General features: G+C 50.5%; 1 protein-coding gene across 4 annotated transcripts; it reads right to left on the bottom strand.

Moving 5' to 3' along the window:
* Positions 1-1,807: 1,807 nt before the first annotated feature.
* Positions 1,808-15,199, bottom strand: Eno1 (enolase 1). Of its 4 annotated transcripts, XM_028858452.2 has the most exons (13): positions 14,791-15,199; positions 12,203-12,296; positions 10,174-10,268; position 9,147; positions 9,011-9,069; positions 6,719-6,788; positions 6,448-6,581; positions 5,316-5,538; positions 4,330-4,527; positions 3,122-3,323; positions 2,787-2,895; positions 2,603-2,661; positions 1,808-2,195 (listed from the first exon to the last, which is right to left on the bottom strand). In XM_028858452.2, exons 1-13 carry the CDS (start codon positions 15,103-15,105, stop codon positions 2,126-2,128), a joined length of 1,629 nt encoding a protein of 542 aa, XP_028714285.1. In that variant the 5' UTR covers positions 15,106-15,199; the 3' UTR covers positions 1,808-2,125. The 4 variants fall into 4 exon arrangements, with proteins under 4 accessions (XP_028714285.1, XP_037059094.1, XP_037059095.1 ...); XM_037203199.1 differs by lacking the exons at positions 9,011-9,069; position 9,147 and adding an exon at positions 9,332-9,391; XM_037203200.1 differs by lacking the exons at positions 9,011-9,069; position 9,147; positions 14,791-15,199 and adding exons at positions 9,332-9,392; positions 14,239-14,253 and having other exon boundaries at positions 10,175-10,268.
* Between the last annotated feature and the right edge of the window lie 1,575 nt (positions 15,200-16,774).

The raw sequence follows: 16,774 nt of genomic DNA, 5'->3' as shown, positions 1-16,774 counted from the left end.
GGCCCCAACTGTTCAGGTCAGGAATGCGCTTCCTTAGTGCTGGGTCACCGCTTCCTACTACCGCCTGGGTGTGCACAGGCACTGCAGGTGGTCCAGCCCGACCGGCAATGCCGCCAGCACCCACATGGTGGCTCACAACCACCAGGATTCCAGTTCTAGATGATCCAATGCCCTTTTCTACCTCCACAGGTACCAGGCGCGCGCGCGCGCGCACACACACACACACACACACACACACACACACACACACACACGGCAGCAAAACACTCAAAGAAATCTAGTGATAATTGCTCTTATCTGGTGATCAAGAAATGCCTGCAGTAAACCATGCAGGGCACAGGGTAGCTCAGTGGTTGAGTCTAGGGCTCTTACAGAGGACCGAGGGTCAGTGTGTAGCCCCTATGCCAGCCAGCTCACAACCACCTGAAATGCCAGCTCCAGAGAACCCGATATCCTCTTCCACACTCCACGGGTCCCTGAACTTACATGTGCATTATCGGTGGACAAAAACATAGAATCTAAAATAGTAAAAATAAAGTTGTTTGGCATACTGTGTGGATCTATCTATCCTGGTTACAAGTCAGAGATAGTGGTACACCATCCTGAACGTAAACTCAAACCCGCTGGAATGCCAACTTGCTACTTACAGTAGGAACAAGGCTTCAGACCCACCTGTGACCTCTCTCGAATCATCAGACAAGGTGGTGTTTCCTACAGCAGTCCTGTCTCAGCCTCCCATGTGCTGAAATCACAGGTATGGGGTACAGCACCCAGCTTTGGAATCTGCTTCGAGACTGAAACCTTATGAAGCTATTTCTGGTTGTGGGGGATGGTAAGTGTATGGAAGGGCTTTGAACTGTTTGCCTAGGGTCCCTGATTTCTCAAACACTGACCTGTTATTGTGAAACCATGTTGCTGAGGCAGTTAAAAGCAACGTATTACTAAAGCTACCTAACTTTTGAACCCAGGCCTTGGACATGCTAGGTAAGTTCCCCGCCAGTTAAGCAACTTCCCCGTCATCAGAAAGAAATCAACAGTCCTGGTATGCCTAAGGGTGAGGGTAATGGATGGGGCTACTCTTTTCTGACTGGCTGAAAAGATTCTCACCAAGAATGGTCCACAACTGGTCACTAAGATCACCCCCTATGGACTTGTTCCATAGGCTGCTGTCTACCTAACAAGGAGACCTGGGAACTCTGCTTTCTGTATGTGCATTGGAACCTGAGTGTTGGCCAGATAACTGGGACAATAGTCCCTTCTCTATTGGCAACTGGGCCACCTTCTCAGCCCACTTCTTTTAAATAGGATTCCTCACACTGGGTTCAGGGTCTTGCTTAAGGATTTGTGTTGCTTTGTGTGCCTGAGTCCTTCAATACCCTTAAAGGAGATGCTCCCCTCTCTTAGACAGGATCTCCCTGGGCTGCACTGGCTGGCCTTCAACACACCACCTTTTAGTCACACTCGGTGAAGGAAAGATGGCTCAGGGGGTTAAGGTGCTTGCCACCCAGTGACCAGAGCGTGACCCCACTTCAGGGCTCCAGACTGGGGCAGAAAACAACTCTGAACTCCATCCACATGGGCTGTGGCATGTGTTTGCCGATCCCTGTGTACAGATGAAGAAATGCAATCATGTTCCGTCAAGGATGGTTGGTAACCTTTCTGCTCTGAGTCCTTCCAACATATCATTTGTGGGTCAGCTTTGCATCGATGCCTTCCGCCTGGCACCTCAATTCCTCTTTGCCCCAGCTGACCTTATTAGGACAGACTTTCCTATCCAGAACATTACAGATGAGACTCCAGGCAGTGCTTAGGGGTCACTGAGGCTTTTATTTTGCATGTAGAATTGCTGAGGCAGGGATCTTAACCTGCGGCCACCCTAAAGATTACACTGGGCTCCAGACACTTAGCTTGGAAGTGAGGTGACAGAAACAATGATTCAGACCAATCACATGATTACAAGGCTGGGGTTTCCAGCAGGCTCAAGGTGGTCAGGTGTGGCTGTCTAAGGACGTCTAAGTAAGCAGTGCCATGGGAGGGACATGTGCTGGGCCAGCTTTGAGCCGCCTCGTTGACATCAGGGACAGGGTCGAAGCAGCCGGTGGCTCCAGGGATCTCCACACACACTTTACTTGGCCAGGGGGTTCCTGAAGCACCTGCCGGCAAACTTGGCCTTGCAGCCCAGCTCTTCCTCGATTCTTGGAAACAAAGAGGGGAAGGAAAAAAAAAAGAACAAAGTCAGCTCCTGGTGCAGAGGGTGTGGTGGCCCACGCCTGTTAACTCTAGTGCATGGAAAGTGGAGGCAGGGGGAATGCTGTGGGTTTGAGCCAACCTGAGCTACATAGTGAGATAATGGCCACACCTGGGAGGATGGCCCAGCCTGCAGTTACTCAGCTTTCCTGAGAACTAATATGGGAGACAGTCCTCTCATCTAACAGACCCTCGATGGCGGCCTGTTCTGCCTTGCACCAGAAGATGGCAGCACTTCCCAAGGCAGACACCTGCTTCTAGGCACACTACCAACCACAGGGTCTGTTCAGGAATGGGATTCCAACAGCAAATGCCCACCCATTCGCTCCCTGCTGTCACCAGAAAGGATCTTTACCTAAGGATCTGATTGTACTTGGCCAGGCGCTCAGATCGGCATGGGGCACCGGTCTTGATCTGGAGGGACAACGCAAAAACCATCATTACAGAAGCAATGGAGAGCATGAATGAAAGTCCCGCCCTTCACTCTCACAGCTTAAGAGCACCCCTAACTAACTGTACTCAGGCAGGCAGCCTCTTACCTGCCCAGTGCAGAGTCCCACCACCAGGTCAGCGATGAAAGTATCCTCAGTCTCCCCAGAGCGATGGGACACCATGACACCCCAACCATTGGACTGGGCCAGCTTACACCTGAAGGAAGAGCACAAGTAGATTATATGACGTACTCTGCCTCGTCTTGTGTTGACCAGTCTCCACACCTGAGCTACAGCCTCAGTGTCTGGTCCTCCTGTGTCCTCATCCTCAGGCTCACACCCTGGCAGCAAGCTCCCCAGGCCGGTGCTGAGCCACAGGAGCGAGGATCAGGCAACCAGTGCTGACTGCCGCCAGTCCCAGAAGCACCCCGAGGGCTACTCACGCCTGCAGAGACTCGGTCACAGAGCCAATCTGGTTCACTTTGAGCAGAAGGCAGTTGCAGGACTTCTCACTCACAGCCTTGGCAATCCTCTTAGGGTTGGTTACTGTGAGATCATCCCCAACCACCTGGATGCCTGCACTGGCTGTGAACTTCTTCCAGGCCTCCCAGTCATCCTGGTCGAAGGGATCTTCGATGGACACCACTAAATAAAGGGATGAGTCACTGGTGAGGGCTGTGGCCCCCTTTCCTCCTTTCTCTGTCTCTTTTTGAAGGGGAAATTATTGTGCAGTTCTGCTTGACCTAGAACTTGTGATCCTCCTGCCTCAGACTCCTGTGTGCTAGGATTACAGGTATGCACCATCACAGCAGGATCTGCAGTTTCTCCTTAAAGGGAAGTATTTACATGCCTAGGCAGTTGACATGCACAAACCTGAATATTCAGGTGCAGGACGGGCCTGGGACTAAAGGTTAGTGGTACAATGAAACCTGGGCTTTATCCCAGCACCCCAGCCTGTCACTCTGCAGCCCACAATTGCCTTGAACGTCATGCCTCAGACTCCTGCTTGGATGTCTTAATTCTGCGTTGAGCCAGGTTCTTTGTGTAGCCTTGAACTTGCAATTTTCCCGCTTCAGCCTCTGAATGATGACATAATGGACAGACTACTTGCTATGTGGACCTCAAACCCAGAGATCTGCCCACCTTAGGTTACAGAGATTAAGGTAAGGGTGTGTAGTACAGCATCTGGCCTAACCAAAAAACCCGAAGTGTGAACCCGTCATCTCGTACTAGGGAGGCTTACGCAGGACGACCCAAGTTAAATTAAGGTCGGCACAAGCTGGCACTAATTAAGACTGGCTCCACAGAGGGGTTGGGGTGCAGAGATGCCTCAGCAGCTGAGAGCACTGCCTGCTCTTCCAGAGGACGGGGTTCCAATTCCCAGTACCCAATAGCAGCTTACAACTTAACTCCAGTTCTAGGGAACTCAACACCCATGGGAAAACATCAATGCACATAAAATAAAGTAAGAAGGGGACAGGAGTGGCATGAAGAGCATGTCGGGGTCTTGGTTTAACCCTGATCAAATCGGGCCCATCTCCACAGCAGGAACTGGTGTGAAGTTTCTCGGCCCAGACCCGACTATCGATCGAGCCACAAACTCCAGCTGGCAGAGGGAAAGAAAAGGGGACAGCGGCCTCGGAGCACTCACCTGGATAGTCCCGGATGAAGGACTTGTATAGGTCAGCCAGCTGGTCAGGTGTGATGTACCTGCTGGCATCATCGGGAGATTTGAAGTCCAGGTCGTACTTGCCAGACCGGAAGAACTCGGAGGCGGCCACGTCCATGCCGATGACAACCTGGTCGGTGTAGCCGGCCTTCCCAATTGCGTTCTTCAGCAGCTCCAGGGCTGGGAAGAGATGAGGCAAAGGTGGAAACTGTCACAGAGCAGGACGGACCCTGTCCTGGCCATGCACTTGGGGCTGTCAGGGACTCACGGCTTAAAAGGCCACTGGTCAGGGGACCTGCACCCGTAAGTGGCAAACTCACACAGTCCTTCTCATGGTCAAAGGTCACAGATTTAGGGTCGTGGCAGCTGAGATCAGCTGTCCTGAGAACTGGCTTCAAACAGAGGCTGGGAGCCAAAGGGAAACCTCAGGCAGGGTCATCTCAAGTCAAGGCCACCAAGAGCTGAGACTCATGGGTCCTGCCCCTGCCAATGACCCTGCCAATGACCCTACCAGCTAGAAGGTGAATTCACAATAAAGTCCATTTAAAACAGGACAAAGAGGCCACAAAGGGCCAGGGAGAGGGCTGGTAAATGTGCTTGTCAGCAGGCCCAACAAGCAAAGCTCAACAGCTCAGGCCAAGGCGGAAGAATTATGTGTATACGCACACATATTACAAAATTAAATGGGATCATATAAATTAATTTGCTGGCTGGACAGATGGCTCAGTGGTTTAGAGTACTGGCTACTCTTCTACCCAGGTTCAATTCCCAGCACCCACATAGCAGCTTACTAACATCTAGAACCCCAGCTCTAGGGGATCTAGGACTCATCTCAAGCTACCCCAGTAAAATGGCAGAAGCAAACATAAAACCCAAAGCTCTTGCTTTCCTTAAAGCCTGTCACCAGTCTTGATCCTGTCCCCAAAGTGGCAGGTTTGGGGGACAGTGCTGTAAAGCTCAGTGCTCACCTTCTTTGTTCTCCAGGATGTTGGGTGCGAACCCGCCCTCGTCGCCCACATTGGTGGCATCCTTCCCGTATTTCTCCTTGATGACATTCTTCAGGTTGTGATAAACCTCTGCCCCAATGCGCATGGCTTCCCGGAAACTGGACGCCCCCACGGGGAGGATCATGAACTCCTGCATGGCCAGCTTGTTGCCAGCATGAGAACCGCCGTTGATCACATTGAAAGCCTGGAAGAAGCAGAGGCGAGCTAAAGCCACCAGCCAAGGGAAGCCATAGGTTATGAAACCTGACCAACCAGCTACTATCTGGTACACACGAGGCTGGCCTAGTGCGTGTCAGGACTTTCCTGAAAATTAGCTTTCTTTTTCTTTCTTTCTTTCTTTTTTTTTTTTTTTTTTTTTTTTTTTTTTTTTTTTTTTTTTTTTTTTTTTTTTTTTTTTTTTCTTTCTTTCTTTCTTTTAGTATTGTCAACCCAACACAATTTAGAACCACATGGAACGGTTCCTACAGAGGGACTACCTAGACCATCTATTGGCATTTCTGTGGGGATACTGTCTTCATTAGGTTAACTAGTGGGTGTAAGCAGTCCACTGTGGGTAGCACCATTCCCTGGGCTTGGGTCCTGAATGAACTGCATAAGGTGGAGGCTAGCTGAGCTGACATACTTGGTATGCCTGCACTCACCTCCTCCCAACAGGTCTCACTATGTAGCCCTGGATCTCCTGAAGTCCACTTGTAGACCAGCTTGGTCTCAAACTCAGAGACCCACCTGCCCCTGCCTCCTGAGTGCTAGGATCAAAGGTGTGTGCCACCACTGCCAGCTTAATTGCCCTCTGAATTCTGGAATTTAGCAGTGATTTACTCCCCAGATTAAGCCTGGTGTTTTTCCGTCAGAACAGCCCCGAGAATGCAGTGTTCAGAGACTGCAGTGTGCATCACCACTGCCTAGCCTTGCCTCTGACTGTGAACGTGCTGCGCCCTGCTGCAGACATGTCCCTGCCAGGATGGGCTGTATTCAGAATCAGGAGCTAAAACAAACTTCTCTTCCCTAAACTTGCTTTCTCTTGGCGTGTTGTACTGCAGCAGGCACCACATGGAACAGGACAACCTCTAGCAAGTTTCAACAAGTCACTCACTGGAACCGGCAGGATGACCTCAGGGTTGCCAGCCAAGTCGGCAATGTGACGGTAAAGGGGTACTCCCTTTTCTGCGGCACCCGCTTTGCAGACAGCCAGGGACACTCCCAGGATGGCGTTGGCACCAAATTTGGCTAGAATGAAACGAACATGGTGAATGGAGGCCATTTCTTAACAGCCTTCCGCCCAGCTGCCTGCTACACAGGCAAGGTCCTCTAGAGACCCCATGCTTCTCCTGAAGCAAGGCCCTACCCTGGGTTGAGCAACTCACATTTATTTTCGGTGCCGTCCATCTCAATCATGAGTTTGTCGATCTTCTCTTGTTCCACAACACTCAGTTTCTGTAGGGGAGACAGGAAGAGGAGCACGAAAGCATCACCCGACCTCCACTCTCACCAAGCCTCACTTCAGAAGGGTGGGGAGGCCCAGGCAAGCCTGTGCACTAAGTCTGTTTGCAGGCCCAGGGGGCTCAGCAGATTCCGTATGCTTAGAACACTGGCTCTGTCCCAGCTCCAGAGAGGACAGGGCACAGCAAGAGGCAGCAAAACCACATTTTACTTGTTCAATCAACAGCTTCAGGCATTTCCCTGGATCTACAATAGACTACAGTCTACCTAGGGAGTCAAGGTCACATACACAAGGCAGATGTGTGTGGCATGTGCTGTATGAAATGTTATTACAGTTAGACAGAAACTAGGCAATAAAGCTCATTGTTCAGTCAAACAAGCAGGGCCCTGCAGAGGCTACTTCTAAGGCTTCCTTTTTGAACAAGACGACAGACAGATTTCCATTGTCTGTTGAGGGGAATGTATGAGCCAGGACATGGCATTAATCCTAGCACTTGGGAGGCAGTCAGGGCAGAGTCAGGTGGATCTCTTTTGAGTTCGAGGCCAGCCTGGTCTACAGAGCGAGAGCCAGGACAGGCACCAAGCTACAGAGAGAAATCCTGTCTCGAAAGAGCAACAACAACAAAAAAATGTGGTTGATAAAATGGGTGTTTTGGTGAGCCACAGATGGCTCAGATGTTAGGATTACTTGCTCAGTTTCCAGAATCCACATTGGCAGCTCAGCATTGTCTACACCAGTTCCAGAGGATCTGAAGCTACTTTCTGGCTTCCTCATGCACCAGGCATGCATGTGTTGCATAAGATACATGCAAGTGCAATCCATGTACACGGCATCCTTCTCTAATTTTCTATACAATATTGTTCATACAGGAACTATGTAGGAGAAAGAATCACAACTCCGTGGTGCCATGTGGAATGTTCTGCCATCTGGCTGCTTAGACATTGCTGAAGAAAGTGAAGGCAAGGCCCAAGCAGAAAGCTCCCAGAGGCCAAACCTCACCAGAACTAAGCTCAAATGTGTGTCCCCAAGAGTAAAAGTGTGAGGGGAAAGCCTGGGGACGAGGGACAAAGATTAAGGCGTAGAAGGACGTGCCCAGGAGACTGGAGCAGAGGGCACAGGCGGTTGTAACAAGCAACTGTCTGGGGACCAGACAAGCAGAACTAATTACGGCTTTACAAAGGCTTGCTGGGGACAAATGACACGGAGGGACTAGATGTTAGCAAAACAGGAAGGAGAAGCATGGCTAACTGCTCCCTGAGAAGTGACTCGGAAAAGAACACAGCAGGATTCTGGGTAAGGCTGAGGGCCATTGGACCCTTCAGACCCAATTCACCCAGAGCAGATTTGCGTCCTGACCCCTGCTTGAAACACCAGGTTAAACTAAGACGGAAAAAAAAAAAAAAATCACACGTATGTCTGAATGTGTGCTGTGTATGAGGGTGACTACAGAGTCCAGAGTGGGCTCTGGAGCCTGAAGCAGGAGTCACAGGTCCTTACTGCCCCCATGAGTTTTTTTAAAGCAGGGACAGGGTTGAACTCAGGGCTCTGCACATGTTATGCAAACATTAGATACTATGGGGTGCGGGGGGAGGTCCTGCCTATCTCCCACGTACCCAGGCTGTAGACGCAAGCTGCCATAACCAGTTCTGTGGTGCTTGGGATTTTCAAGACAGGGTTTCTGTGTGTTGTTTTGGAGCCTATCCTAGATCTCGCTCTGTAGCGCAGGTTGGCCTCGAACTCAGAGATCCGCCTGGCTCTGCCTCCTGAATGCTGGGATTAAAGGTGTGTGCCACCAGTAGTGAAGCTCAGGCTTCTTGCATCTGCATACATTATCACCTGAGCCCTGTCCTAAGTCCCGGTCCCTACCCAAGCCAACCCAATAGAGCAATAAATCCAAAGTCTATGTGTCTACCATGGGCAACGTCCCACAAAGCTGCTGTTAAAACCTGGACTATGGACCTCCCAAAGTTAAGTCAGCACAGGGAATAATGCCAAGTATTTCCACCCCCACCCTGCCCCGCCCCATCCAGTTTCCGGTGATGTCAGAAGCAATAGCAACACACAGGCAGCAGGCAGGTTAGACTCGTGCATGCGAGGGAATGCCCCAACTTTTAAAGCTCTCAGAAAAAGCTGTCCTGTGATCAAGAAAAGCCCTGGGCCTGGGATTTGCTCTGGTGGCATGGATACCCAGTAGTTACCACGACGTGGGGCCTACCTTGCTAACCAGAGCAGGTGCGATAGTTTTATTGATGTGCTCAACAGCCTTTGAGACACCTAGAAGGAACAATCATGAAATTACTGACAGCATTGCTGGAGCACAGGAGTTGTGGGCCCAGAAGCCCACCAAAGACCCTCCACAGGACGTCAAACCCCACCCCCCACAAAGAGGCTTTCTGGCCCAGTCTGAGTGCTCTTCCTTAGGACCCCAGGGGGTTAGAGCCACATCAATCAGCCCAGAATGATCTGAGGGACGTTAGTTCAAGATCATGCACTGGAAGACCAGCTGCACACCAAGGATGCCAGACGGGCACGTTACCTGAGTGCACAAGGCTGGTGCCAGGAACTCATTAACATACTTAACAGGTCTCGAGACGCCTGCCCAGTAGAGGTGAATAGAGAAGGAAGAAGAAACTCAGGAGAGAACAGGCTTCAGAGGAAAGAGAGTGAGGGAAGAGGAAGCAGGAAAGCTTCAGACGTCAGGCTTCTCCTAAATGCTGGCCCGTTAGGGGCAGGGCCGGGCTGTCCGGCTCTCGAGAGGCCTGTGTTTTATTTGAGGAGACAAGCTCCCACAATGCCCAGTGAGCACGATCTTCCCTCTCTTGCAGACCCCTCTCAGCTGCTGCCTCCACATCACTACTGGGCCAACATTGGTCACTGTAACACTTTACGGTCCTCGCTTTCTTTGCAAAGACCCCCATACACCTTGCAGGGCTCATACTGCACTAGGGAAGAAGGCGGGGTCTAATTCTGGGTCCTCTGCTAGATCCTGGGCCAGCAGATTCCATTTACACACCAAGGTTCTAGGTCAGTCTGCACACAGCCAGGATGCGGCTGATATGCCCAGGCTGTGCCTGTCCACTGGGCGACAGAAAAGCAGACTACAGAGTCGTCTGCATGCCTCCACTGATGGCAAACACTTCTCCCCACTGAAAATGGGAGTGGTTTCCCAAGTTCAGCTCCTTCAGAGAGGAGGAATGAACATAAAACTAACGAGTCTCCTTGTGTTTCATGCGTTTCCAGGATTGGGAATGTGGGCACCAGCAAGCTACCTGCTGGCTTTCCATGTGATAACTAACAGTGCTCAGCAACATGAGTGAAACCTGGAAAAGGGCAAGAGGGGCTGGTGTGTGGACGTCGGACGTGAGTTCCTAGCCTTACCTTCCCCATGTAGCGAGTCTTATCATTGTCACGGAGTTCCAGGGCCTCATAGATGCCTGTGGAGGCACCACTGGGCACGGCAGCTCGGAAGAGACCTGCAAAACAGAGGAGAAATAGCAATTAAGAAATACAGAACCTGCAGTTCTATTGTACAGGAGGGCCAGGCAGCAGATCTCTGTGTTTGAAGCCAATTCTGACTAAGGCAAGACTTGTCTTAAAAAAGGAAGAGATCAGACTTCGCCCCCAGTCCGTGCATCTACCCTCACTGTGGCTTCCTCTCAGGCAGACATCCTTGCAGAGCATTCTTTCCATTGAGTCTAGTACATCTAGAGCATTCTTTCCATCTAGTCTAGATCCAAATAGATGTTCAGGTGTCTGCAAGTGCTTGGGGGACCTGCAAGGTAGTCTGTTTGCAAGCCACCCCAGCTTCCTGTACATCCACAGCGCTCTGACCTAGGTGAGGCAAGGGTCAGTTCTCCCTCCAGCACAATGAATATTTGCATAGGCCAGAGTTCAACTCTCAGTAGCATTTAGACAAAAGATAAAATTCCATTCATCTTGTGGAAGCCAGAGGTTGCCATCAATTGTCTTCCTTGACACAGTATCTTACTGAACCTGGAGCTTACACAGCTGGTGATACTGGATGTCCAGTGAAATGTGGGAGTCCCTCCATGCCTGTCCAAGTGTAGACCACTAGACGTATTTTGTTTTCCTAAAACAGGGATTCTCTGTGTAGCTTTTGGAGCCTGTCCTGGAACTCACTTTGTAGACCAGGCTGGCCTTGAACTCAGAGATTCACTTGCCTCTGACTCCAGAGTGCTGGGATTAAAGGGGTGCACCACCACTGCCTGGCTAGACCTAGTTTTTTATATGGGTCCTGGGGATTGGAACTCGCACCTCATGTTTGCATGATGGGCACCTTTCTAATGTGATCACCTTCCCCAGCTGCTCCAAAGATATTAAGCCAACCATTATGACACACCCGTCATGACAGCATCTAAGAGAACTCAGGGTTTGAGAATCATGTGGCCTACACACACAGGAAAGATTGTGGCGAAATCAACAAGTTAATTATTGTAAGCATTGTTTTTAACCGGCAAAAAGTTAGTAAAAAATACTAACTTTAATCAGTTTAAAGACCTTCAGGTAGATGCTCTCCCAGCTTCTAGTTTCTTGATTCTATTAAAGTCAATTTTCAAGTGGAGAGTTGCACCAGCTGTTGGTGTCAGTCCTCGGTATTTGACACCTGATGGAACCTAGCATCCTTGGTGTTCTCCATGAAACACAGAGCCAGGATAGGCCGAGAGCCCTCCCGGCAGCAGGGCCAAAGCTGCACATAAGCCGGCCCTTGCTGAAGACTTGAGGATCCTTCTTTTGCGGAGGGATGGGAGGCTGGGCAGGAAGGGCTGGGCTCTGGTGGAGACGCGTGACTCAGACAATGACTCAGCCCTGACTGGCAGGTTGTGGTGTGCTCTACAGGACTGTGAAACATGTCTTCCTCAGGTCCCTTTCCACGACAACCACTACATCTCTGAAGACTAAACTGGAAGCAGCACAGGACTCCTTTGGAATAGGAGACAGGTTCCTGCTATGTAGCCCAGGCTGGGCCTCAAAACTGGCAATCCTCCAAGTGCTGAGATTAAAGGCATTAGCTGCCACACCCAGCCAGTTCCTTAGAGCCCCACCAGGGACTTGCCACCACATCTGACCCTCATCTCTTTCCTCATCCTGTCGGTGCAATGGCCTATTGCCCCCTTTGCTACAAAACCAAAGGATGGTCCTCTTTTAGGAAAGGGCTTAAGGCCTCACTTTCCCTCTCTGCCCCAATGATCCACTCAAGCCACATCCATCCTGGGTAAACAGCAGGTGCAGAGTTGGGTATGGTGACACATGCCTGTACTCTCAGGAGAGGGACGCCTGGGACAGGGGGGATTTGAGCACATAGGACAGTCCCTTGAGATATGGCTCAGGGGTGGTCAGGGTAGCAATGGAACGTGGTAAAGAAACCATGGAAAAAGTGGGCACATACCTTTTGAGGTGCAGAGGTCAACCTCAACAGTGGGGTTCCCACGGGAGTCAAAGATCTCTCGGGCATGGATCTTGAGGATAGACATGGTTTGTTTCTGGAGGGGAAAAACAATTCATACTTTTCATAAACTATAACACAGAATGTTAATTCACTCAAGAGATCACTTCTGAGGGATCCTGGACTGAATGGAGAATGAGTGGGCTAAGTGTTACATACCAAAGGGCGCTTTGGTACATCCCAAATAAGTAAAAACTTTTGTTTAAAAAAAAAAATAAGGCAGGCTGGAGACTAAGGGCCTGGCTTAGTGCTCACGTGGCATGCTCAAAACCCTGCCTGGGCTACATCCCCCAGAGATGGGAGTGGTGGTGGTGATTCAATTGCAAATGTGTCCTTAGCATGTTCAGGAAGCCCTAGGTTGGATTCCTCAGCACTTGGGGTGGGGTGGGGGGGATAAAAAAGCTGGAAATTGGCCGGGCGGTGGTGGCGCACGCCTTTAATCCCAGCACTCGGGAGGCAGCCAGGCGGATCTCTGTGAGTTCAAGGCCAGCCTGGACTACAGAGCGAGATCCAGGAAAGGCGCAAAGCTACACAGAGAAACCCTGTCTTGAAAAAAACAAAAACAAAACAAAACAAAAAGCTGGAAATTGTACTCTAGCTGCACACCCAAAGCCTGAGAAGGAACAGGGAAAAAGCAATGAAGGAAAATCACAAAGGTCACATGCTAAAAAAATTAGGCCAAAAAACAAAAAAAAATCTGCAGACTGGAGGGGAATCTGGCATTGATCGAAAAAAGCCTAACTCAGATTGTACCCCCATGGTAACAGCAGTCTATTTAGTTGATAGAATTTGATAACCAATAAGAAATTGCATTTGTGAGACAGGAAGTCCTAATTCCTTGGTCTGTGATCATCAGTACCGACACTTTCTGGTCTGGTGGCACGTGTCTGCTGGCTTGGTTAGCACGTGGGTGGTCAACTCCCTCCGCCATATTTCGGCAATGGCGATGTCTTCTGATTCGTATCTTTCAAAGGGGCATTTTCTTATTAAAACAAAAAGTGTCCAAGAACCCTAAAGAGGTTTAATTAGAGATCACCCTGAGAAGAGGGTTAGTGGAGAAGTCTTCAAAGCAAGCCCCTTGCTTACTTTTTCCCCAGTAGGGTTTCCAAGAAGGAAATTTATCTAAGAGCTTCTGGAACTAAACTGGATGAGACATGAGGCCAAATGAGTGCTCAGAAGCCATTGTTTAGCTGGCTTCCCCACATCCTCTCTGGCAAGGGCCGAAGTGGCAAAGGCATCTTTTTGTTTCAACCGAGAAGCCACTTCTGTGGTTTTGTCTTGTGAGACAAAGGACCTTTATGCACTAATCAAGAAAAAAGTATCTACTTTTTACCCTATTACAAAGTCTCCATTTCAAAACATCCAAGATTTACTGTTTATGCTTCAAACACATTTTTCTTTAAACCAGGCTGGGTTTAAATACCATTCTCTTCTTTGTCTTTCCTCCCCACGCCCCACATTCATTGTATGCCAGGTTGATCCGAACTCTTAGTGATCCTCCGGCCGCAGCCTCCCTACTGATGCGTTTACATGTGTGCATCACCACACTTGGCTCGAAGACATTTTAGTTTTCTTTTCATTTACTTGGGGCGGGAGTGGGGGTGGGGGCGCCCACGTGCCATCGCGCAGTGTAGAAGTCGGACTACTAACTTGTAGGAGTTGATTCTCTCCTCCCAACATGCATATCTCACTCGGATCGTCAAACTGGGCAGCAAGCGTCTTTTCCCAGGATAAAATCTGACCCGCTACCCACTAGGTCTCTTAACTAGATTGTACACCAGACCAGGGGCAGAAAAGTGGACCTAGAGGTCAGAGTATCAGTCCACGCCGGCTCTGGCCGCCCCCAAAAATCAAAGGACCACGCTGCTTAGGCCAGAACGAACAGGAAGTTTTCTTAAATACATCTTAAGGTCAGTTCACGGCCATCCAGGAAGCCCGCAGGTCTTGCCTAACTGGGGCGAGGTCTCCTAAGGGCTTACCAATTATCCAATGGAACTGCTGCAGGTCCCTCTTGAATACGCACGTAACCGGTCAGGAGTATACCGGAACAGAGATGAGCTGGACCACTCCCGCCCAGTGACGCTAGATTGCGGTCCAAGAGCCACAGCCCAAGCAGAATATGCCGGGAGGTTGGGCGTGGGGACTCTGCCTCTTAGGCATCCTTGTTTTAGGCCCTTCCATTTTGAGAATGGTTTTCATGAGTATCAGGTCAAGCCATTCTCTCCCTCAAAAGCCTTCCGCTTAGCTACAGAAATAATAGCATTTTCTATTCCCCAGGGCGACGATTGCCCATGTTTTGCATTTGCTGTTGTCGGCTTGGGAGCCCAGTTAAATTGCAAGCCTGTAGCTGTGTATTAACAGGTGGATTTGCACCCCCCCATCCCCCTTCCAAGAGCCCGCGCCCTTCCACGAGGCTGACCCGAGTGCTCCCGGGGTCCCCGGCCCGCGCCCAGGGTAGGGGGTGCACATGCCCACCGGATTCTCAAACAGAGCTCTTGAGCGAACCGTCTCAAGCGGCACCCGAACCCTACCTTGCAGCCGGGTTGCTGTGCAGGAAACGAACAGATGTTTCTGCAAACACCCTGGAGAGCGTTTAGGAGAGACGCGCGCGCGACCCTGCTCCCGAGCTGCTCTAAGCGCCTCCCACTTCGACATCGTCCGCTGTTCGGGAGCCCCCGCCCACTCCTCGCCTTTTGGGCCCGCCTTTCGTGCTCCTTGTCTTGGCATTGGCTCCGCGTGCTATCACTCCAGAAGAAGAGCGTGACTGAGGTGTCCGCTTGGCCCGCACAGCCTGGGGAAGACGGCCCGGAGGCGGGGTCATTCGTAGCTGGCTGAGCCTGTGGCATCGTTGGGTGGCTGGGAGGGCTTCTCGCTGGCAGCCGGGGGCTTAGCTGGGGGTTTACCGGGGCCGGATGAGGGGCGGGGCGCCGCGTCACGGCCGGCATGCGGCCTCAGGCCCGCCGCACGTATTACTTGTTCCACACGCTTTCGGTGCGGCGCCGCCGGCAGCGCGCACGGCCAGCCCACGACCTTGTTGACCCTCCCGGCCCGGCCGTGCCGTGGGCCTTGCCCCGCCCCACCCCGCAGTGCGGGAGACCTCCGCAGGGTGGAAACGTTAAGCCCCAGCGTGGAAGCCTCACTCGCGTGGAACAGAGTGGGGATGGTGGGGAGGGGAGGATAGGACACTGCGCCTGCGCACTGCGTACTCCTTCCCCTCCCCTCCCCCCGCGAATCCACTCTCGTGCCATGCGCCAAGGTGACCCTGTCCTTTTGTCCTTTCTGTGAAGAGTCTCAGACAGCGGAAGCCAAAGGAAAGCAAACTTTCCCATAATATTTTATTTACCCTAATCATTTTATTATTGGGTGCAGGGTATCGAAACTAGGGTCCCGCTCGTACTAAATAAAAGCAGTACCCCTGTGCTACACCGCCCAGCTACTCCACCCTACTCTTCAGAACTCTCATGTCGCCCGTGCTCCCCCTCGGTGTGAATTAATCCTTTTTCCCTGTTAACGTACCTTTTTTGAAAGATTTAATAGCTCTTTCTCCTCTCTACGTGTGGACTTTATGGAACTTACCTGAATTTTTTTGAGACCTATACTCGTGTTTAGAGTTTGGGGTTTTATGTAGGTCTGACCTCTAGACTAGTACTGTATTCCGCAGTGATGTGGCAAGTGACCGGAAGGAGTAGGTGGAGTCATTTTACTTTTCATTCCAGAAAGTAAACCTGTTGTTTAATTACAGCTCTGGAGAAGCAGAGACTGGCAGATCTCTTAGTTCAAGGTCAGCTTGGTCTACATGAGTTCTAAGCCAGAGAAGGCAAAACGATGAGACTCTGGTCTCAACGAAAAAAAGAGAGAGAAATACTGATAGCTATTAAAAACCAACTGTCGTAGAGCCAGTGAGATGGCTCTGGTGGAGGGAGACAACCGAGTCCTGCAAATTGTCCTCTGACCTCCGTCTCCCACCCCAAAATGTAATACTAATAAAAAAGGGGGGAAAATCAGATTGAGGCAAGCTTGGGCTACCAAGAAGACCATCTTGTCTCAAACGCTACCTAAATCAGCTTGCAACTCCTGAAATGCAGACACTTCTCCACGGTAGGGCTGAAGCCAGCACCTCTCTTCCTATTTTCTGTTTCTCCTGGAAGTTAATGTCATTTGTTTCTATATCTTCCCGTATTGTCTTTCACAAAGAGATTGAAATATGTTGCTGACTTTGGTTATTGTATCTTCTAATCAGCTACAGGAAGCTGCATTTGTCTCTTAACCTAGCATTTTGCTCCAGGCAGATCCTGACCAAGATTTCCAAAGGGTGGAAGGATTCAGGCTTACTGAGTCCAAGGTGTTCAGTTTCCATTGATGAAGAAGCAAGATCTTTGGGATTAAATTCAACAAAGAAGCAACAAGGGAATTGTAAAATGATTCATTAACGAATGTTAGGAATTTCACAAGCAGTTTATGATTTCACCAATAATACGCTGACTGTGCTGGCTGCATAAATGGAATATCCCCTGT

The sequence above is a fragment of the Peromyscus leucopus genome, chromosome 2, assembly GCF_004664715.2.
Source record: "Peromyscus leucopus breed LL Stock chromosome 2, UCI_PerLeu_2.1, whole genome shotgun sequence".
NCBI lineage: Eukaryota > Metazoa > Chordata > Mammalia > Rodentia > Cricetidae > Peromyscus > Peromyscus leucopus.
The sequence above is the reverse complement of the archived record's forward strand: the minus strand, read 5'-3'. Positions and strand labels throughout refer to the sequence as shown.

Coding starts and splice junctions, on each gene's coding strand:
- Eno1 (XM_037203199.1), bottom strand. CDS start 15,105: ATGCCACAGGCTCAGCCAGCTACGAATGACCCCGCCTCCGGGCCGTCT. Junction 12,297..14,790: donor CACAGCAACCCGGCTGCAAG/GTAGGGTTCGGG, acceptor TTTCCCCTCCAG/AAACAAACCATGTCTATCCT. Junction 2,196..2,602: donor AAGTACAATCAGATCCTTAG/GTAAAGATCCTT, acceptor TTTGTTTCCAAG/AATCGAGGAAGAGCTGGGCT.